Source organism: Musca vetustissima, unplaced genomic scaffold (assembly GCF_032173495.1).
Source record: "Musca vetustissima isolate MV318-11 ecotype Yass unplaced genomic scaffold, APGP_CSIRO_Mvet_v1 utg6936, whole genome shotgun sequence".
NCBI lineage: Eukaryota > Metazoa > Arthropoda > Insecta > Diptera > Muscidae > Musca > Musca vetustissima.
Genome location: NW_026881588.1, coordinates 290,712 through 315,336, shown reverse-complemented (window position 1 = coordinate 315,336; position 24,625 = coordinate 290,712). Strand labels below are relative to the sequence as shown.

Here is a 24,625-nt window from a genome sequence, read left to right as displayed (position 1 = left end):
ACCAACTTATAATTGGGAAATCGCGGATTTATTTATGGAACATTTCTCCGTAATAATATTCGGTGTAGTGCTATTCTGTAATTGCTTAACGACAAAATTACCATCGATTTTCGATAACTTCAAATTTTCATTTACTTATAATTTCGTTGATTAACGAAAATATTCGGTAAGTTAACGATCAGAATAAAGTAGTCGTTAAGCCTTACCAAGAGATATGACAAATTTATCATAAGTTTTAGTTTTAATATGAAAAATATGTGTTATAATTTTATCGATATTTGTCGGTAACATTGAAAAGAGTTACAGAATTGCACTACAGACCTAATTATAATTTTATGGCATAATAAATGGTAACAGCATATAACAACTAATGCCAATGTCATTTAATCGAAAAATGTTTAAAAAAATAGAAATTATAAAAAATATTTATTTTCAAAATAAAATTGAAAAACATGAATGAAAATCTACCAATATATATTTCTATCGCTTCCACATCGTTCCTCACATCGAGAAAAATGCTGGAAATTGCAAGTTATTCTACGAAGAGAGATTTGGTTTATCAAACTTGCCCAGCAGGCAGATTGAGTAAATTGTATGCGGGAGGACATTTTATAAAGAACAAATTTCGAATTGTATTAAAAAGATATTTTGGCATATTTATATTGGCACTAGTATTACGTTGGAATCAAATCAGGTAACAGTCTTTTATAATTTTACGATTTTATGCTTTAACATAACTTCCTATTTATACCCTGCACAACTATGTTGTCAGGGTATTATAGCTTTGTGCAGCCCCTTTAAGTATACCGATCGTCATATCTCGACTAGCTGAGTCGATCTAGACATGTGTGTCCGTTCGTCCGTCTGTCCATTATATTTTGTAAACACGATACAGGCCACACGAAATTTTGCATGTATTGTTTTTGGTAAAGATCGGATAATATTTAGGGGATGAAATGTACCAAATACTTAATTTTTGTCGGATTTTCTTGTCGCTCTAGAGGCCGCAATTATGGCCCAAACATCTCGAATTTTTACATGGGAAGAGGATTGGGCCAAGGAATAAGCATACCTGTTTTGATAAAGATCGTTCATATATCCAATATCGAACAATTTTTAGATAAGTAGATTGTGTACCTAATGAAAATTCAAAACAATATATTACATCCGATTTGACCCAAAATTATACCAAAAAATTTCAATATTTCGGATGCTATCTTATTATAATATCATATAACTTATATAGTATGTTGTCAATATTTCGGATGCTATCTTACAATACTATATCATACAATTTTCTATGAACATAAAATTGTTTAATTTTTTAAGACTTTGATTTTGTGAGACTTAACCGTGTGAAAAATTCATCCATTCTAAACGAGGTTTTAAGAAGCGTTGATTGTTTTTCCTTTGAATATCTTCCAGACATATATTGTTGGTCGAATTAATAACAAATTCTCAGCTAGAGTTTTTCTTCGACCGCCAAAATCTTTCTGATTTTGTCCCGATTGTTTGCAGATTTTAGTGCTGCACAATGTTATATATTGAATATTCCAACATTATATAAATATTGTAGAACTGTTACGGCAGCCTAAATACAAATTCCCATAGCGACTTAATAAGATTTATATATTTAAATATTTTTATTGTTTTCGGGATTCGCAGGATTGCTTGGATTCTATGTTTATATAAAATTACAATTCAATTTATTGTTTCAAAATCTGAGAAAATTTGAAATTAAACTATTGCATCGATACCAATCCTCCAAGAATCTAAGTACTACATTTACAATTTTTGGAACTTATTACTTGAAACCCGTTCGTGTACCTAACAACTTATAATACTTTTAATCAAATTTAAAGGAGTACATACCCTCTTTAGTAGCATTGTTATTAAAACAAATATTTTTCTAAAATGAAATTCCAAATTTACATTCAGAATTTTTGAACAATATAATGAGTTTGTCCTATTTTACTTCACAATATATGATGTTCTCTCTATATTGATTATTAACCATAAATTTTTCCAACAGTCCTTCTGTCATCAAAAGTTGTTTTTTAAATATTTTCGAGTGGTCAGTTTTTCAATACAAATTTTCTCTTTTTTCCTTCGAATGCCCACAGTCATTGCAAAACCACCATTGACCACCTTAAGGTAGGCTCACTTTATTTATTATTCTCCCATTTCAAATCAATTGGTAATGAATAAAAATCTATAAACGGACAATATCCCATATGTATGTATACAAAAAAAACAACCCAAGCCATCTGCTAGAAAATATTTTGAAAAAAAAAAAAACTGACCATTTTCGGGATCCCCACTCACTAGAATTTGCATATGCCAATAATGGCCAACAGCAAACGCAACAGAGACAGAGAGAATGGTCTCTTCGAATGAGAACATGGCTCATTCAGAGCAACCAACATAAAAATTATATTCCAGTATGAACGAACTCTTTATTTTTTCGATTTTGTATGTAAATAAAAATGTACGTTTGTTTCCTATAATACAGCATGGAACTGAAATGCGTCGTCTATTTGTTTGTTTGTATGTGGCCCCAATGGCTTTGGGAGGGAGGTTGGCTTTGAGTGTGACTTTTTGAATGTTCACGTCTAAAGAGTAATGTGCGAGCGTGAGACTGCTTAAAATGCTACTGGTGCGACAAGTACATGACCAAATGCTAAGTCAGGTGCACACATGTATGTAACTGTGTGAGTGTGTGTGTGTGGAGTCCTGCAAATCCACGCTATATACATTTATATATCTTCGTATTGGTGGTATGTGTGTTTGAATGTGTTGGTGAGTTGGATTAACGTTGCACGTTCGTTGGTCGTTTATTCCTGCTGCTGCCGATGATGTGGTTGTTGTTGGATTACCAATATTTGGTGTGTGTGTGTGTGTGTGTTTGCTGGTTCTTCCTTTTGTACTGAGAGTAACGTTGTTTTAAAACCCGTTCGTGTTGTGCATGCCGAGTCAACTGTGTCACCCCCCGAAAAAAGCAACCAACAACAACAAAATTGAGTAGTTTCTTGTTGTTTTTGTATCCGCTGCTTTGGGTGCGTGCACAAGAACAGTGTCATACTGTCACTGCTACCACCACAAAGGCAGAGATTACTAACTGAGTTCTTGTAAGTGAGTGTGTGTGTGCGTTGTTGTAATTCAGGCAATGTTACAAAGAGATTTGTTTTTGTTGTAACTGTAAAGGTTCTTGGTTCATATTGGAATGACATGGTAGTCGACGCTGTTGTTGTTGTTTTTGTTCTTATTATGGCAAATCTTATGGCTTGAAATTTGTCATAGAATGATAGTATAGTTGTGTGTGTGCGGGTTACTTCTGCTAACTGAAATTGCCCAGAGAGTGTGTGTGCGTGCGTATCATTCCCATTAGTGGGGTTATAGCGCTCGTGAGCTAGTGTGTGTGAGACATCTTCAATTCCACTTTGGTTTTTGTTTTGTTTGTGACGTGAACGTGGGCTTTACGAATTATTCTGCACGTACTCGTTGCCAACAACGGACGTACGCTCGTATTATACGGCTTGGTATATTATTTTTTTGGGAACGAACACATCGAACCCCCCAAAAAAAGAAAAATAATACACACACATACGTACACAAGCCAGTCGTAAAGGAAGAAGATTCGTGCTGAATTTTTATACATTAAAAAAAACGTCCAAGTCTTTGCGAGAGGGGGTCCAACAACATAACATCAACGCCAGTAGTAGTCAGTGCGGTGTCGTCGCTGTAGTAGCTCAACATAATTACCGCCCCCTCAACGTGAGCGCGCGTTTTGAAATCGTGAGTGAGTGCGTGTTCACGTCTTTGTCGTCGTCGTCGCCAATTTCGTCATCATCATCACAGTTACACAGTCAGTGTAGTGTAGCATCAATCGGATGCTGGACTTTAGTTCAATAACGTCTATTACGTGCCAAATCCGTTAAATATCTTTCTGTGTAAAAACAACAACAACAAAAGAAATCATCAACAGCAACAAAAACATAACGCGTTTAACGTGATCAGCCAAACCGTCAATCGGTTAACAAGAAAAGGCTGCAAAAAAATTCAACAATTTTTTTCTCCTCCCGTTGTTCTTGAGGCCATCACAAAAAAAACTGGACGCGTGTGAATTTTGTGCAATATTTTTAGGGTCACGCCAAGTGTACAAACACGTCCTAGCCACACATTCAATAGGATGTAATTTGAATTTTGATAAGTTTCAAAATTTCCAGACATCAATAATAACAATACAAAAACACACACACACAAAACAGCAACAATTATAATAATAATTTCCTACAACAAATAGTAAATGAATGTGAAAAATAACAACAACATCAAAGTGCAAGTGAAAGTGATTGACCTGTAATCAAAGAAATTATTTGCTTATAATACAACAAATGTTGCCAAAAAAGAAAATGTTGAATTTTACATAAATAAAAAAACATTTTTAACGCTATTCCCTTACACTCCACTTGTTATTCTATCCTCCTCTTTTCCCGTTTCGGCACAATATAACTACCTCAAAAATAACGCGCAAATCGAATCGGTGAAGTTTCCTCCTTTCTTGCAATGTTACCCTATCAAGCCGTCGCCATGGATTATGCTGGCTATCCACGTCAACAAACACCGGGTCATCCCGGTAGCCACATGGCACCCATGGGTTCATTGGGTATGCCGACGGTGGGCGCCGGAGCATTTACCCATTCATGGCTAGTACCAACACAAGATTTGTGCGCTGTGCCTTATAATAAAATGCCAAATCAACATCATCATCAGCAGCATCAACCACAGCCATTGGAACCAGGGTTAGTTATGACATTTTTTTTTTTTAATTAATTATATTAATATAATAGTTAGTAGTTTTGAGTGAAAATTATGGAAAATGTTAACCAAAAAATAGGAAATGATTACAAGTATTGTCCAAACTGTTTCCAAAATACCAATTTTGAATTGTAAACAAATTTTATTCGGGCCCTAGAATAAATTCTTAACAGATAATTTAGGAAAACAAATTGAAATAGTTTATATTCAAATCTCCATAATCACCGACGGCTTACATTTGTCAAGTGTTTATTTTTGTTTCTTTTTTTTATTAAAAATTGGTAACTTTATGTTCGTCTTCTCTTCTGGAGGGAACAGAAATAAAAAAAATATTGTGAAAAATGTATGCGAGTTAGAAAAACTGTTCTTATAAAATGTTCGGAAACTGTTTTCGTTTCTTCCTTCTCCGAATCTTAGTATTAGTCGAATATTAATAATATTCTAATGTGAAAACATATTTCGAATATTCTAAAAAAATATAAAAAAGTATCGAACTTGTGTTTTAGAAATTTATTTTTCAAATTTGAAAATAAAATTATACCTTAAATGCAAAAAACAACTAATTCCGAATCTCTTCTTCTGGGAAATACATTTTAAGTATAACAAATAATTCAATATTCTTTTAAAATGTTCATTCGAACATTTACAAAATATTATTTTTTGTCTTTACCGAAGATTAAAAAGTTCTACTTTATATATTTTGAACGTAAATATTTTATTCTGTCGCATTTTATAATGTGCTTTTATTTTATTTCTTTCCCAACTTTAACGTTACAGAAAAGTTCGAATTTATACATTTTAAACGTAAATATATCGTCGCAATTTAAAATACGCTTTTATTTTATTTCTGTTTCAATTCCATGCCAGCTCTCTTAAATATCATTAGATCGCGAATTGTGAAACTTTGTAATGCAGAAAACAATCAGTTGTTTTGGTCAGTTATGTGTGGGTAATATCAACAACAATTGATTTTATAAATTATCAGAAACAATCTATAGTCGAATCGAATATAATAGAAATTAATCGGAATCCAAAGGATACTATTTTTTTTTTCTTGCATTTTCCCAATCAAACTTCGTTGAATACTTTTTTTTGTATTAATATTTGCATTTGTTTTCTCAACACAAAATATATCCTTTATGCAATCCTTTATTTCCAAGAAAAATTACCCAATATTGCAATATAACTAAACCTATTGATAGATCGAACAAAAGAAAATATAACACCTTCATATTATTTTGAAAAATATAAAAACACATATTTTCATAAATATTGCACAATTTTTCCTGGTGGCAAACGTCAACGTGTTGCAGTCAAAACACAGTAGGATATCATAAAGATTTATGACATACCCCGTTAGATATACATCAGCACGCTGTTGACCATACTTGACATCACAGCATGAAGTCCTATTGTTGGTGTAGTTCATTGGAATCATAACCATTTTGGCCTAGTTATCATAAGGGGCAAAAAGTGTGAGCAAGGCAATAACAGTTATAAGATATTGTTTTTATATTTGTTTCCAAAAAAAATTTTTGAAGATAATAATAACGATATGAAAGATAACAGTTACAGCATCGAAGTTCCTTGGAAATACACATAAATATTTGTCAAGGACACATTTTGTATCTGTTCAACAAGTAGATTTTGTCGATTTTGGCACACTTAGGTGTTGTTAAGTTGCTGGTGCTAGAATATCTAAGTACATCAATAATTGAATTTCACTTTCAGTTTTAACCTTGACTCAAAAACATTAAAATATTAATTGTTTTTCTAATTATTTGGTTGGGTTCACAAATCAAGGATAAAGAAAGTTGTAAAACCTCTATTAAGTAAAAGCCAAAAGATGACAAGTTTTTTTGTTTACAAAACAGAAATTTAGTTTTGTATTTAAAATGAATTGGTTTTAAAACATTCGGGCGCCACTTTCGAAATACTAGTTAAAGCGCTTTAGCTTTAATTAAAAACAAATAATAAACAAACTAGAAATTCTGACAAAAACATGACATTTCAGTATTAAATTTTTTTAATCAAATTCTCTTAAGAAAAATTACATATTTTCAAAATTCTCTTCTTTTTCTCACCTTCTATGATATATTGTTGTCATTACTGTGATTTTTTTATGTGGCTGTCTTCACTAGTATCTCACCTACATATAATACACACACGCATCATATTTTCACCCTACTCCTCAATCAATCTGAGAGAAGAAGGTATTCACACATTGTTCTCTGTTTACTTACAATGAATGGCCCTAAGCAATGACTAATTGCCGGCAATTAATATTGACCACGACATGTATTCATGTCAGCAATAGGTCGCAGTACTAAATTTGTTTTCTTTAGCAAGTGTCCAAACGACATATTCTCACATTAATTTTGGATGGCAGGATGGATTTGTGTCCATGAAAAACTGACAACGAACTCAAAAATTTCTATAGTCAGGTCTCACTCAGTATTGTGTATGAAGAAAATGTGAATAATTGCCATATAAGTGTAACAAATTAATAATAGAGGTTTTATTGAAGACAATTTTAGGTAATACAGTGATTTGGAAAATAAGTCCACTTTTTTTTGAATTTAAGAAAAATATTAAAAATAGAGGGAAAATAATTTTAAAAGGTAAATTATATTGACAGCTGAAAATGAAATTGTAAAAGAAGTAGTTAATAAATTCGTTTGGCGTATGGTTTTAACTAACTTGTTTCTACTTCTTATTTTATACAAATATTATTGATATGTTTCTCAAGAATAAAAAGAGATTAGAGTTCCGTTCTGAAACGGAACTCTAATGATATTTAGAGACTATTATCAATGCCTTTGTCAAATAAGTGTTCGACTATTATTAAGTCGAATAGCATTTTTCCATTATTTTTTCAAATAAATTTTAAGCTACGAATTCCATTAAAATTGTCATTAGGTTCTCCATTAAAGAAATTATCGTCTTTATATATTTTGAACGTAAATATAACGTTACAATTTACCATATGCGTTTATTCTATTTCTGTTGCAATTCCATACCATTCCTCGTATTCATTAAATTCCAATAGATCACAGAATGTGAAACCCCATAATGCAAAAAGAAATCAGCTGTTACTATCAATCAGCTGTGGTGTGACATCTGAAGTTATCCTTTAAAAAAATTACAGAAATATTAATTTTTTTATTTTGAAATTAAAAATATTCCAAAACATTTATTTGTATCCTTTTATTAGTAATTTCAAATATCCTCAGTATAATTACACATAGGTTCAAATATCATAGATTATGGAGGTAGGAGAAGCATTTTCTTATAATCAATAGTTTTAAAATGATTTCTTAGATTTATTAATAGGTTAATCGTTTTTTTATTAACATGAAAAATATCGGAACATGCTTCAGCTGCTTAATATTTAAATTCTAATTACCATAATTTAATGCAGCTATCAAATAATTTCAATCTTTAATTTCTACAATTAGGACAAGTCAAGAAAACTAAAACTACAACTAACTTCTTTTCTCTCATGTTGATCAATTATCACAACCTACACATACTCTCGTAATTGTATTACAAGAAAATAAAAAAAAATTAAAATGTAGTTTTATGTTAACATGAAAACCACAAAAACCCCCACGAAAATAGACCATAACTTGTAAGCCAAAACAAGCATAAGCTTTAAAACCATTTCAAGAAAATAAAAAAAATAAGAAGCAGATAAACGGCTACTTGATTACTAGTTGACGGCTTGTTGTCGTTTTTTTCTTTTTCTTAATTTTTTGTGTTCACGTTAGCTTGCTATATTTTGTTTTGATCTAAATACAGAAGTTTTTTTTCATTTGTTGTTTGCCGGCATTGTTTCTTTTTTACTAGCTTTGCTATATTATGATTTTATTGTTATTATTGTTGTCTTATGGCTTGTGATTTAAAGTGAATTTTGTCTTGTGTAGCGAGATTGAGATGCTGGCTGCTTTAAGCCAAGTTAGCTTGGCTTGGCGGCTGCAAATCCAAAATAAAAGGGAGATGCATATCATGATAACTTCATAAGAAAGAGATTTTCTTGTTGTTATACAACGTTAAGCCAGTGTCGGCATTTTTAAGTTTTTATTTTTCTTCCCTTTTTTGCATCTACCTATTTTTATGATTTAAATATTTCTTTAAAGCTATTTTTGTTGTAGGTTTTTTTGTTATATTTCTTATGAAAATCTGAGCTAAAGATTTCATCAAAAAAAAGGTTTCAAAAAATATTTGTGGGTAATTAAATTTATTAACACAAAACTTCTTCACATCCCATGACATATTTATTTTCTGTAAAAACCGGGTTTGAAGCACTTTTGGCACGGGCCAAAAACTGAAAACCAGTTTTCTATTATTAAAAAAAAAAGTTATTAAGAATTTGTTTTTCTAGTTTTTTTGTTTATAATTATTGTTTAAAAAGCATATATTAAAATGATTTAATGGTTTCATTTAATTTTTTTATTCCTAAAAAATATGTTTAAAATTAGGGTTAAAAAATATTAATTAATTATTAGTAGTGTTGGCGGTTTATTTGGGATACCATTTGTATTTTGTTTTTGCAAAATAGTCAGGCTGAATCCCAGTTTGTTGTTTTTATAAAAAACAACTATTTATTAGTGGGGAATGTATGACATTGTTAATTATTATTATTAAACAAAGTGCGACTGAAAAAAAGAACAAAAATACGCGTTGTATGTAGTTCTTATATCGAATTTGGTTTTCAACGTTGGGCGCCAGTTCTTAAATTTTGGATTTTAACAAGAAAATTTAACAGACACATTTCTATTGTTATATTAACAAATATTAAATTAATTTTAAATCCAGCGGGCTGATAGCTTTATCACAATAATTAGCACAGTATTGATTTCAGAAATAAATTAAAAAATTTGGTTTTGAGTCACATTTTTTTATTTATTCGCTTCCCATTATTGATTTAAAAAAATATTAATATTAAACAAAGTGTGGTTGAAATAAAACTGAATAGAAAAAATATTGTATGCATATTTTATATTAAAATATTATGTATAACGTTGGGCGCCAGATCTTAAAGCATAGATTTTGCCCAGAAAATTTAACGAACAAATTTTTATTGATTTACTAAAAAATATTTAATTAATTTTGAGATACATTAGAAATAATTGTTCACAATAATTCAAATAATATTGGTTTCAGAAAAAAATTAAAATTTTTGTTTGAGTATTTTTTTTTATTTTGAGTTTCCATCTTGTTTCCATCTAAAGCCAATATTTACCACAAACTCATTTTCCCCCAATGCGCTATCAAAATATTGCAAACAAATCTACCATCTGAAGAGTTCTTTTAATCGGCTTTAAATGATTTTCTGCATGATTGCCATTTTTACCTATTAACCAAATATTCGCACCTCGATCCAATGGCGATGATATGGATCACTTATTTCCAAACAAAACGGCCAATATGTAATACCCTACTAATCTGATTAATGTTGTAGAAATAAATGAAAACATTACAACGCAAAAGAGGATTAAAGACGGGAAACATTAAGGGAATTAATTGCAAACAACAGGTAACGGAAGTCAAAAGGTCGGGTAAATAAAAAAACGGTACATTTTTAATTTGAAAAATTTAATTAAAACATTAGCAAGACGGCAAAAAATACGGAAGCTGAAATTTTGAAAATAAAAAAATAAACTAATTGAGGAATGTAAAAATAGTGAAACCCTAACAAATTAGAAATTAATGAAAATCTACAAATTAGGATTAATTTCAAGGGCCCTGAAAAAAAATCAAAATTACATTTTAATTATCCTTGCTAACATTTGCAAGGATTTCATGGTGCAATTATTATTAAACAAATTGCAAAAACAAAATTAATTATGTTATTTATATTTTTTACGCTTGTCTTTGTATGTGTTAGCTAACGAATAATTTCAAAAAAAAAATCTAAAATCAATTTTCTGATTATTGGCAGTTTTAAAATATGCTAGGCCAATTTGTCTAGCATCATCTATTTGACACCAAGGCATCGCAATTAGCAAAAAAGTATTGACAGCTAATTTGTTAACGATTGATTTTCAACATACATAAGAGTTGACACATACACGCACGATGAATAGAAGAATAGTTGTAGAGTATTTTTTGGTGGTGGTGGTGATGGTGTTTTGAAAAGATCCATTCAACGAAGATTAATTGTTTTGGGAATACAAAACAGCCAATGTATGCAGACGAACTCGAAACTAAATGCTATTCGAAAAAAATGTTTACGCCAATATTTGGTTCACAAAAGAAATAACAAAATTTTTTTACCACCTTTTGTAAAGTTTTGACAAGAATTTATATTGATATTTAGACAAAACTATAGCATACGAGACCTTTTGAGATGAGGAGTAAAGAAAAATGCGCCAGATATACAGTACATATTTCATTTGGTTTATTTCACATTTAACACATCGTACACAATTAACTTTACCTTTAAAGATAAAACTACTCCACAGAATATTGTAGTGCAGCATTTTCAATTATCTACTTTTATTAAAAAAAGTCTTATAAAAATAATAAAATATATGGTGCCCAATTGTTTTAGAATTTGTAAGGGTTAATTTACAAATAACGCATTACATTCCCGTTGGTTGTAAAAAAATGTCCAAAGGACCAGGAGAAATTAAAAATAAAAACACTGGAAATTGTAATACTTTACGTTGGGCGATCCGTTAATCCTGATTCTACATTACAGTTTTAAAGCTGAAAACTCCTTTAAATGTCTTTAAACGTTGTTGGATATTTTTGACGTTGGGCACCATCATTTTAATTGTCTTTTCATTACACTATTTAAGCTAAAAAATCAGTTCAGACAACCTTTAGGTTATAAATGAAAACAAATATTATATTGGGCGCCAGACCAAAACTAAACGTCAATCACATTTTTTGGTAACATCTAAGGAATAAAACACCTTTGGCGTCATCTTCTTTAAAAAATTCAAGTATTTAAAATTTATTTCTCATTTCAGAAAAACATTTTTTAAATCAATACTATGTTGGGCGCCATATTAGTAAATATTTCAAATTGAGCATTAATTTGTATTTTTATCTTTATATTCTACTTATCTCTATTTCATTCAAATTCACTTTAATTAATTGATTATTTTTTTAATTTGTCTTCTCTATTGAATTTACTTATAAATCTTTAATATTTTCATGTTGGGAGCCATTTTTAAACTTAATTAAAATTCTTTTAAATTCACCTTATATTAATTTTTTGTATTATTTTCTCTAATTACAGAATTCTAGAACTGCGCAAAGAAAAATCCCGCGATGCAGCCCGCTCCCGACGCGGCAAAGAGAATTTCGAATTCTATGAATTGGCGAAAATGTTACCATTACCTGCAGCAATCACCAGTCAATTAGATAAGGCTTCGATAATAAGACTGACCATAAGCTATTTAAAATTAAGAGACTTCTCCAGTCATGGTGATCCACCATGGACCCGGGAACAAAGCACCAGCAGCAAATTGAAAAGTAAGTATTTATGGATACGTACAGAAACAAAAAAAAATGATCTAACTAGAAAGGTTTGAGGCGAGAACGTATAGAAATACGCACGGAAATAAAAAATAAGAAGATAGGTTTCAGGGTACAGAGGTTTCTATAAATTTTGAAAAAAAAACTTTAATTCACCGTTTTAATTCCGCGCGGAAATATATAAATAAAGTCATCGGGGATCGAATGAAAATAAAAAAAAATTATTTGTTTATTCGAGATTTTCGGTGTGTTGACCCATAAGTTGGGCGCCATTCTCTAAATGCATTTACAAATCAATCAAATCAATTATTCCAGTACACATTCTTTTATAAAAAGCGCTAGGAAAAATTTTCTTTAGATAATTTTCAAAGTCATCTTTGTTTTGTGCCTGGCAATGTTTTCGTACCTAAATATTTTCTGTGGTTAATTTCAAATTTTCCTCAAGGGATTAAAAAATCGAATAGCATGTACATTTTAAGCCCTGGCCCTGTCTTATAATGCATTCAAAGTATGAGTAAGACCTTCTCTTTCACCCATAACCACATTCTAAACAACTGAATACAAAAAAGCCCCTCCAAGCCATTGAATCATCATTATAACTATTTCCATAATAGATAAACTCTAACAACATTGCGGCCATATTTAAATAGAAGAAAGGAAAATACACAAAACACAAATAGAAGAAGAAGCAGAAGAGTCCCATGAAAAAAACAACAACTGAAAAAAATATGGCGGTTTAATGAAATGCATCATAAATAACTCAATACAACGAACAACACTTGCACACAAATCGATAAATAAAAAAGAAACAAATAAAGAGAAATTTCCCTTTACATGCAATGCCATTAACATAAAAGAGAGAGATAGAGAGGGAATTACATATTTGAATAATTTTTTTTTTTAATTTTTTTATTTCTACTCTGTGTCATTGTGTTGAGGGCAAGTACTTGAAATTTATTTGTTTTTTTTTAAAGGAAGTGAAATTTGATTTTTTTTTTTTTTTGAGTCTTCTCAGTATTTTGGGTTTTTTCATTATTATTATTAACTATTCGAAAATTTAATGCTGTATGTGCTTAGCATAATTAATTGTTGAATTATAACACATATATTTGAAATGGTTTTCGTTTAGAAACAAGCGTGTGTATTCATGAATTCAAAAAAAAATGTTTTATTGAAAAAATTATATGTCATTTGTATTGCCTTTTGAAATTTTTATTTTGGGTATTTAAAAAAATTGGATTTTTTAATGTGTCTACGGAATTAAATGATTATGGCATGGTCATGGCAAAAAATGAATCTTATATAGAAAAAAGGCAATTCAATAGAATTGAACATTATTTTGCACATGTTATGAAGAAGTATGATTTGAAAATATCAATTAATTAAATTAATTAAAAAATGTATTTAAACATTAAATAATTAAAATCTATTCATAGTTTTTAAATTTTTTATTTTTTAAATTGCTATAATATTTTTACCTATTTAAGAATTAAAATTGGTAAAAATATTTCAATAATTATTTTTTTTTCTTGAATTTAAATTCCAAAATTTCTGCTGACATCTGTGATATAACATTTCTAGTCTTTTAACTATTATATAATAAACTGTTAATTTGTTGTAAACATCTGTGTACTTTATGGAACCGTGACTTATGTCATGTTTAATTTCACCATTGCTTATGTAATTACTTTGCCCGGGGGAAGGGGATTTTATTTTGAAATAATGTTACAAAATATATTACCCACACCAAAAACAAAAAAAAACAAACCGAAACAACCTTTATAAACAACAATAAAATTGAAGGTTAATTAATACCAATTTTGGGTTAAAATAGTCACGAAATGATACCTAAATGTGACAAAACAGACAAAAACAAAACTTAACATATTTTGATACATACTTTCAATTTTATAATGGAAAAATTGCCTTCATATTATTAAAAAGTATAGACGGCTTCATTTAATATTAATAAAATACTAAATTTTTTTTCAAGATGTTAAAATTTTCACATTGGGTCCTTCTCAAGTCAAATAGTCATATTATAATCAGGAAGCTTGCATTAAAGCCTCTCACATATAAATAGTTGGCGAGTCAGCTGATTTCCATTTACGCAATCCAAGAAAACAGCTGATTTGCTAATCAGCTGATTTTCCTGTTATATATTAATGAGGCCTTAAATATTTCCTTCAATATCTTAAAATTTAATAGTTTTTTTTCAATTAAAATCCGAATTTTATAATAAAATATTGCAAATTATAAAGATAATGCTTTCGATGAAGCCTTTCATATTCAAGTAGTTGGCGAATCAGTTGGTTTCCATTGAAGCAATCCAAGGAAACAGCTGATTCGCAAATCTGCTGACTGCAGTGTAAAATAATAGTCAGGAAAATTGGTCAATGGAAGAACAATGCTACGAAACACAAATTCCCGAATAAATACACACTTCCAATATAGATATTTTTTCTAGGAACTCTCATATAATATGACTCATTTTCTTTCAATAAAATCTAAAATATTTATCACACATATTTCTGCTATCGAAAAAAATATTGGCATGAACACATTAAAATTTCCCCAACAACAATAAAATTGAAAATATCCCTTCCTTTAATAAACATTATTGGCACAAAACAACAACGAAAAAAAAAAATTACAAAATCAATTTCAATTATTTAAAGCAAATGAATGACTCAATTAAAATCAAGGTAATAAAATTCAAAATAATAAAAAAATACAAAATATTTTTTTAGGAATAGTCTCATTGTCTTTATGGTCAGCATTTTAAATAAAACCATAGAGCTATGAAAAATAATTCAATTACGTTTAATGGCAACTCAAAATGAATGGATGGATGGGGGAATTTTTTACAAATGACAAAAAAAAATAATTTAACCTTCCGTTACCTTTAAACAACAAATTGAAAATTGCTACCACTGTTGAAATGACAAAAACAAAATAAATAAATAAATACCACAACAAAAAGCGATAAAGACATCAACAAATAAATACAACGGCAATAAAAATGTGCCACAATAACAAGAAAAAACAAAATGGTTGTGCGCATGAGCACTATAATCAACATCATCGCTTAACACACATCCACACAACCATACACTTAGCTCACTGAGTGAGCTCAGCAACAAATAAAATTTGTATTTTTTTTTTGTACACACTTTTTTATGCAAATTAATCGAATCGAATATATATAGCGTTTTATTGTTATTGTTGTTGTTGCCGTTTATTTTTTCATTAATAAGAAACCAACAACAACAACATCAACAAAACTTACTTTGAATAAACGGTCAAATGTATGGTTGGTTGATTTTTGCTTCAACGTTAAGCAATGGATGGATGGATGACACCAGCAGTATTTAGCACTTAAAAAAAACAACAACTGTACAGTCTTCAATGTGTATATACGATTTTTATGACTATATATATTAGGTTGGATCCTTTCATTTTTTACAATTCTTTCAACAAATTCTCTCTAAATATAAAATAACATTTAGAGTCCATTAATTTGCTTGAAAATAGGTTTATTTGCCTAAAGGTATGTAATATTTGACCTTTACCCTATACTATGTTACCCTTCATTTATTAAATTAATAAAAAATAATGATTGTATTCAAATTCCACAAGTTATTGGCCTATTTTCATTCTTAATGACACAAAATTATAATTTGCCTAAAAGTATGCAACACTTTTTGGGCAAACTGATTTAAACTACATTTAATCAAAGAATTGGCTAAAATGAAGCTTTTATCGGTCCGTAACTCATTTCAAGGGATTATTAAGAGGATCATCACTTTAATATAGCATCCATACCCTCCCAATGTATAGGTTATACGTTTTCCCCCTCGAATCTAAAGGTTTCCTATATTTCTTAAGTAATTTTCGCTGATTTTCCCTTTAAATAAAAATTTTATTTTTTTTTCAATTACTTTGTTTCTAAAAATTCTCTCAATTTAACGTAGAAGGGCTCTTCAATAATTCCCATAAATAATTCATAAGCAACTGAACCCTCCTTTTTTGTATTAAATCAATGAACAACCTTCCTCTACCCATCATCCCCCTCATTCATGACACCTAAACTTACACCTCACACTACTCTGGCAAGGCACTATGCCATATAAACCAAACAAAAAAAAACTCACAATGAAATGATGATTATTTTTATTGAATTGTCATAAAAAATAACGAACACACACACTAACAAGTGTGGACTTTGATGTGAAACAAAGTAAAGTGCTTGGCAAATTTGTGCTGGATGTTGGGGGCGGCTGCTGACAAGAAGGCAAATAAATGGGAAAAAGTGCAAATGAAGCATATGTGTTACTCCAGGGATTGCCAGGACAATATGAGCCGGGCAGTGGCCAACACCTTAGCTTACTGGGATTTTAGCTTCCATTATTTTGGCCTCAGTCCAAAAGCTGTGAATGAGTGGTGGAAGCAGTCACACTTAACCTCTGTCTGTCCAAAATTGTTTTCATTGGCGTTAAGCTACTGGGCGTTAGCAATAATAAAAATAATCGTAATAATCATAAAAATATGTATGTGTGTGTACTCTCATCCTTTTTTGTATTGAGAAAATTCGAATAAATTTTATGTGTTATTTTTTTAACTTATTATTTATGCCGTCTTTTTCTATTTTTTGTTATGTGGTTTTTGTGTGACCTGCCTTAGGCCAGAATCATAAAAAATACGAAATCCTTTAATTGAATTATAGTAAAAAAATATTGTTATAAGATTTATGATTGGTGGTCAAAAGGGGGTTTAGAAAAAGAAAATCATGAAATAATTGATGTAAAGCCAATTCTATTAGTTAAAACAAAATGGGCCAAGTTAAGGTCAAAAATAAATTGTGAGATCTATTCCAACATAACTCAAAATTTTTGATTGAAATTTCTATTTTTATTTTGTACCATAAATTTAATTTTATATTTGTCTCTCTCTCCCCGTTGTAGGTGCAGCCATAAGACGCAGCCCCGCCGTTGATTTATTCGAACAACATCAGGGTACCCACATATTACAGGTAAGCAGTTGGATACCTTTTTTCTCTCTTTCCCATTGAAATGCAAATTTCCAAGAAGTTTTACAAAAATAACAACAACTAATAATAATCTTTACATTTCCTTTAGTCTTTGGATGGCTTTGCCTTGGCCGTTGCTGCTGATGGCCGTTTCCTGTATATTTCGGAAACGGTATCCATATATTTGGGTTTGTCACAAGTCGAAATGACTGGCAGCAGTATATTTGATTACATACATCAAGGTGACCATGCTGAAATTGCTGAACAATTGGGTCTGAGTTTAACATCGGGTGGTATAAATGGTACAGGATCATCAGCGGGTGCGGGTGGCATGTCATCGCCACACTCAGGTGGTTCGGATGATGGCATTGGTTCACATGGTACCAATAATCCAGATGGTAAGTTTATTTTTTTAATCGCATAGTCTGGAAAAATATATTTAAGTTAATTTCTCTTTTTTATTTTAGTTTCCGGTCAAATGACCATGAACTCAAATAGCGGCTACAAAGGTTTCGAACGTTCATTTTGTGTACGCATGAAATCCACCTTAACCAAAAGAGGCTGTCATTTTAAATCTTCCGGTTATAGGGTAAGTTGTAAAGGAATTACTTTCTAGGAGTAAAGGCTTTGAAACAAAAGCTTCAAAGTGTAGTATGTAGTTATTTTTGTAGTTGTACTTGTAATTATTATTTTTATTTTTGTTGTAGTTTAGTATTTCTTTTGTTTTTTATAGATTTTGTTCAACCTTCTTTTCTGTTCATTAACCCTCCCTCATGACAAGTAAAGAAAAAATAACACTCAATAAAAATCGAAAAAAAACTCAAACTAAGTTATCCATCTTAAACCCTCTCCCTTTTCCCCTTCATTATCTGCAGGCTAATGACCAAACGGCCAGTGGTGGTAAAAATGGTAAAAACATGGGCACCAATTATTCGGTACGTATCAATCAAAATCAGTACAAAGAATCGAAATCGTTAGTAGAACTCTATTCGAAACAAAATTATCAACAATAATTTTTTTTCTTGTTTTTAATTTCCTTTTTTGTTTTTGTAATAAAAATTTTTTCCAAAATCAAACAAAAAATTAACCTACGAATTTTGTTTTCCAATTATTAATCTTGTTTTTATTTTTGTTTTTTTTTCAAAATTTTACTAACCAAATTTTGTTATAACGACTTGAAGAAAACTTAACTGATTTTATTGATCAGTATCGAAATGTTCACGATTTTTGTCATAACTACATGCATTTACACATTCATACTGCAAATATTCATCAATCTAAAAACATATTGTCATTTTAGTTGTATTATTTTTAGAATGTTGTACAAATATTTTTAAAGTATATTATTAATATTTAAATATATTTTATAAAGGTCAATTAGGAAAATTTTAATTATTTTCAAATACAAATCCAAAATATATTTTTTTTGAAAAAAATTAAAATTCCTAACATTAAAATACACAGCCAAAATATCTATAAAGCATTACTATGATAAACAAAATTTCAGCATTGCCATCAAGCTGATTTAGGGATCTAAAAATCGATAGCTGCCATAGTTGTAAGTATGGCACAATAAATAGGTAGTTCATTTAAAGCAGATGGTGTTTCCATTAACTGTCAAAGTGCGTAATTTCTACTTGAATTCGATGTGAAATGTTGCCAACCATGTGAAATATTATAAAAAAAAATTAGATGGTCGAGACAAAAACAAAGGTTTTTGTTTTGACACATCACGTTGATATATGATCGGTTCATAGTTGTTATATGATCGGTTCCAAAACTTTTGTTTAGGGAGTTTTTAATTGGTCTTTTATAAATTTAAATGAGAGATTGCAACTATTAATAAATGAAAGTGCAGAGGTATACCGTGGTTCGACCTATTTCCCCATTTTGAAGCATCTCCTTGCGCATATTTGTGGGGAGTTCCTTTATCTGACAAAATAACATTTCTATAACGTAATAATAATAAGTTATACTCTATTATAATTGGGTATATGGAAGATGTCCTAGTGTTTCATGGCGCAATCATATCTGGTAACGGTTTTTTCTCACTTATGGCATGGTGCCCAACCTAAAGATTTGATTTTTTGGGCGACAAATGAGGGCATTTCTGCTAAAAATAATTTTCTTCGGTTTGAATACCAACATTTTTTGTAGCAATATCAAATGTCTGCTAAATATATCTATCTAAAATAATCCCTCAATGAATAGCACGACAAACGCCCACTGGTGTTTTCTAGGGTGACCAACAGACTGGACCTATACCCACTCCACCCGGTCGTCCTACGATATTCAATACATCCCACTTCATGCACATCCCCAAATGACTTCTACGGGTGCCTTTACCAATTTGGTATCCACCTATGTGAACTTATCATCGCAGTCCCATTGACTATCACAATGCCATGACACCGCCCAGCTCGGTATCACCACGTGATTCCAAAAACTCCTCGAATGGCGAACTGAATAAGTATCCCAGCAGCATTTTTTAATATCAAATTGAAAATGCCAACTTTGATTTTCCCTGATAACATTTTTCATAGAATTGCTAGAGAATGGCGCCCAACATATATATCCTTTACATATTATATAATTTACGATTTTTAATTACATGTGTACGATTAAAAAACAACTGTTACCATATATTTTAAATTCTGTACATAATTTTAATATATACTAAATTGATAGTTGATTTTAGGAAAATAATTTTAAAAATTAAATTAGGGAAAACTCTCAAATATTGTTCAAATAAGTTATTGCATTTATAGCAATAAAACCCTGCTAAGAATCTTAACCCCAAGAGTGCATTATATTTTAATTTCTTTCCAATAATTTTCTAATAAAAAAATTATTTTTTTATATTTTTTCTTATTTTTATACCATTTTTATTTCAATAACCAAAAAAAGAACTCCAACTAATTTCCCTCCTCTCGTTATTTTCTCTACTTAAAGGTTGTACTATTATTGTGTAAACTACGACCGCAATATACATTTTCCCACACAAGAAAATCTCAACCCCCACTATTAGGTATGGTCGCCTTGGCCATAGCGCTGCCACCACCATCTGTGCATGAAATACGCTTAGAATGCGATATGTTTGTGACAAGACTTAATTTTGATTTTCGCATTGCCCACTGTGAGCCAAGGTAAGTTTTCCTGGATATTTGTCATGATAATTGTTTTTGCGAAAACTAATTGTGATTTATGTCTTTTGCTTTCTTGCAGAATATCCGATTTGTTGGATTACTCCCCGGAAGAAATGGTGGGCAAAAGTATGTATGCCCTGTGCCATGCTGAAGATGCCAATCGTATGCGAAAACATCACACAGATTGTAAGTATTTTATTGCGAATTTAAATTATTTATTAACGGTTTTAAAATGAACAAAAAATGCTTACATTCATTTAAATTTCTCTTCATTTCAGTAATTGAAAAAGGCCAAGTCCTCACCGGCTATTATCGGCTAATGAACAAAAGTGGAGGCTATACCTGGATGCAAAGTTGTGCCACCGTCGTGTGCAACTCCAAAAATGCCGAAGAACAAAACATCATCTGTGTCAACTATGTGATCAGTAATCGTGAAAATGAAAACCTAATTTTGGATTGTTGCCAATTGGAGCCGAGTATTGATAACATCAAACACGAAGATCTATCAAGTTTGGATAAAAGTTCAGGTTCACCCAGTGGTGATCCATCATCAAGTGCAATGGATAATGCTGGTAGTCTTAATGGTCTGACGGGAGCAGAAACTAAATTGGCATCGCCAAAAACTGAACCCGATAGCCAACAACAACAGCAGCAACAACAACGATCCCGAGGACGTAACGCCAATAATGCATCAAACAATAATTTGAATTTAATTAAAGATAGTCCCAGTACACCAACTGTTGTGGGCACTTTGGATGATGGTTCCGTTAATAATTTACCCACCACAGTTGCGCAAGCACCCACACCGGCACCCGCAACAACAACAAAACGTAAACGTAAGAGCAAAGTAGTACCGCAACAGACAGATGTGGATGCAAGCAATGTCACCGTTGATCCGGTGATTAGTGAACCAAATGCCAAAGTTCCTGCTTTAGATCGTGATACTCCACGTAGTAGACTACCATCGATCATAGATGATAGCCAGCAGCAGCAGCAACAACAACAGCAGCAGCACCAACAACAACAACAGCCACCAACTCAACCGCCTCCAATACAAAATGCTGAATCATCCGTTAAGGATTTGGAACAAGCCATGTCAAAACATCTGCCTTCGCCCGGCAGTGCGGCTGGTAATCCTGTGACCAATACCACCGATTTCAGTACGGATTCTCTGCTCAAACAACAACAGCAACAAAATGACAAAAACAGTACCATTCAATGGATTGGAGCACCGCACTATCAACAACCAGCACCACCAATGCCAGCCACAGCTTTGCTACGGCAGATCTATGCAAATCGTGAAAGTGTCATAAGGGCCACAGCGCGGCAAACGCCTACCGGTGTATTCTATGGTGACCAACAGACTGGACCCCTACCCACACCACCCGGCAGTGAGTCGTCCTATGATAATCAATACATCCAACTACATGCACATCCCCAAAAGACTTCTACGGATGCCTTTACCAACCTGGTGTCCACCTACGGAACTTATCATCACAGTTCCATCGACTATCACAATGCCATGACACCGCCCAGCTCGGTATCACCACGTGATTCAAATAACTCTTTGAATGCTGGAAAACCTCCTTCATCGGCGACAACACTGACCACTCTAAACGGTAGCTATGAATATGTTGATCCACTGAAATCGCAATATCCATCGACTAGTACCAGTGCAAGTGATGTTTCGTCACCACTTCCGCTTAAACCTCAACCCTACTCGGCAACAGCTGCAATGCATCACACCAGTACTACGGCTGATGCCACAAGTGGCTTGACCTATAGTAATTTGGATCAGCAGCAATATTTTGCACCGCATTCCAGTTTTCATTTATATCATAAGGGAGCTCCGACAAGTGGTTGGTATTCAACACCCTCATAGGTCGACCTCAACAATCAAAATTATGATGTAACGTCAACATTGATGGATTCATGTGGAACGTCGTCATCTTCGGTAACAGCTACATCACCGTCAGCAGCATCGGCATCATTGTGGCATCAGAGTTATTTACCAACATCGTCAATGGGTGGTGGTAATGTTGGTAGTAGTGGCAGTTTTGTGGGTGGCAAAAATGGTTGGGATATTGTGGGTACATTGGGTAAGGTAGCGAGAATGTTTTTCAATGTCCGTAAGGGAAATTGAAGTGAATGTAGCTCTTATTTTTAATTTTCGAAAATAGGAAGGGCCTAAAGAAGGTTCGAAATGTAAAAAAAATCTATTGACCCTCGTTGGGCGCCATTATCAATTTTCAAAAAAAAAAACTAATGCAATAATCCTGGAGGCCAACACTGGCTTCTCCTCTACCATTAGAATAACAACTTCCATAGCAACATGTACTTTCACATTGCTACCCAAATTGGGCGCCATTTTATATCTACAGTACTCATGATCCATAATCACGTCGTAAAGTTAATCGAAATTTATAAAATATTTATTTAATATAGGCTGCTTGATATTCCATCTAATTTGACGTTTTAGGTCACCACAGATATCAACACATAACTGTCAATTATATCAACTCTGAGTATGATTGACAATAGAAATAAAGCTTTGGCATGTAAATATATAAACTAATAATATCATTTAGAAATTGTGAGTTGCAAACCAAACCTTGATTGAATAATTCCGCATTACCAACAGCATTATTGTTCGGTAAATTGTTGCCAATGTTGTCATATCTTTATTGCACAATTGCATTGGTAATTCAACTAAAAATCGGTTTGTGGGTCGTAATCAAAACACAAATAAGCATTAAAAATTAATATCTCAAATAAACATACATTTTGAGAAAGCCACATTTTTTCATAATTATTATAAAAATTTGTATATTTTTTTCATTTTGTGAATGGTAGAATGTTAAAACATTAAATGTTGTTAAATAATTGTTAAGATTTGTAAATTAAAAATAAAAAAAACAAAAGAAGCAGTGAAACAAAAATCAAACTAAAACCATTATCCTAAATAAATACTCATACAATTCTCGCCATTCAACGAGATTTAGGTTATAAAGAGAAATATAAAATATATACTTAATTAATATTAATTAAATTTAAGCAACCCACACCCAGATATACTCAAAGTAATATTGTAATTTTTGCATTCAAAAAAACAAAGCTTAAAATTAATTAAAAACAAACACATAAGATATGTTGTATGTATATTCCCCAAAAGAAAACCAACTTCCAAGACTTAGATAGTGTGCCAATAATTTAAAACAAAACAAAAAATAATTAAAAATATAAAACAACATTTTATTTTTATTTAAAAATTTACTGTTTCTTTAAATCCTTTTTTTTATTATTTTGTATAATTAAATTCATATTTTTTAAACAACATATCAAATGCTTCCTGTTTTAAATTAAGAATTAATTAGAATAAATCTCACATTTTTACAATAACACAAACGAACATTTATTAAAATTCTTTAAGTAATTATATATATTTTTTTGTTAAGCTAATTGTTTTCTTCTTCTTGATGTAATTTTCTATTCCAAAATGCTTTAAGTTTCTAAATCATTATTATTCTTGTTTTACAAATTTATTTTTTGTTAATAGTTTAATTAGCAATTTTTATAAGATTTTATTAAATAATTCTTTGTCAATAGTTGCAAATTGTATATTTAAATAACAATCAATATTATATATAAAACAAAAATATAGATCACACAATTTTAACGATAAGAATGAAGTTTTGCTAAAATATTTAATGTTCGCTATTTTCAAAATATTACAAAACAAAATTATTTAAATAATAGCACTATAGTTATTATCTAAATACACAAAAATATAAAAGAAAACACTATAATAAATATTATCATAAATTAAAATTACAGCATTGTTTTATTTATCAACTTGGGAAGATTGGGAAGAAATAAGCACATTTCTGGGATTTGTATGACCAACATTTTTTTCAAGATAGTTCCCATAATGCAGCACCTCCTATATTTCGGTATTTTATATAGGGGAGAGGGGGCATCTTTCAACGTGGGACACCTTTGAACAGCGCTCATATAATCTCGGTTTAAAATATCTCTGACCCGCAACTACTTTTTTGTATATGGCAATCTTATTGTCTATCTGTGTAAACCACTTTGGCTAGCTTTTTCAGTTGTTGACAAAATGTACAAGGGTGACCATGTA

At 31.0% G+C, this 24,625-nt stretch overlaps 1 protein-coding gene across 2 annotated transcripts; it reads left to right on the top strand.

Annotated features, from left to right (window-relative positions):
• The first annotated feature begins 4,566 nt into the window (after nt 1–4,566).
• Nucleotides 4,567–22,398, top strand: LOC133327526 (protein trachealess). 2 transcript variants are annotated; one of them, XM_061536045.1, is made up of 9 exons: nt 4,567–4,802; nt 12,071–12,306; nt 17,274–17,341; nt 17,448–17,736; nt 17,806–17,927; nt 18,214–18,273; nt 20,291–20,484; nt 20,564–20,670; nt 20,763–22,398. In XM_061536045.1, exons 1-9 carry the CDS (start codon nt 4,567–4,569, stop codon nt 22,364–22,366), a joined length of 2,916 nt encoding a protein of 971 aa, XP_061392029.1. In that variant the 3' UTR covers nt 22,367–22,398. The 2 variants fall into 2 exon arrangements, with proteins under 2 accessions (XP_061392029.1, XP_061392028.1); XM_061536044.1 differs by lacking the exon at nt 18,214–18,273.
• The last annotated feature ends 2,227 nt before the right edge of the window (nt 22,399–24,625 follow it).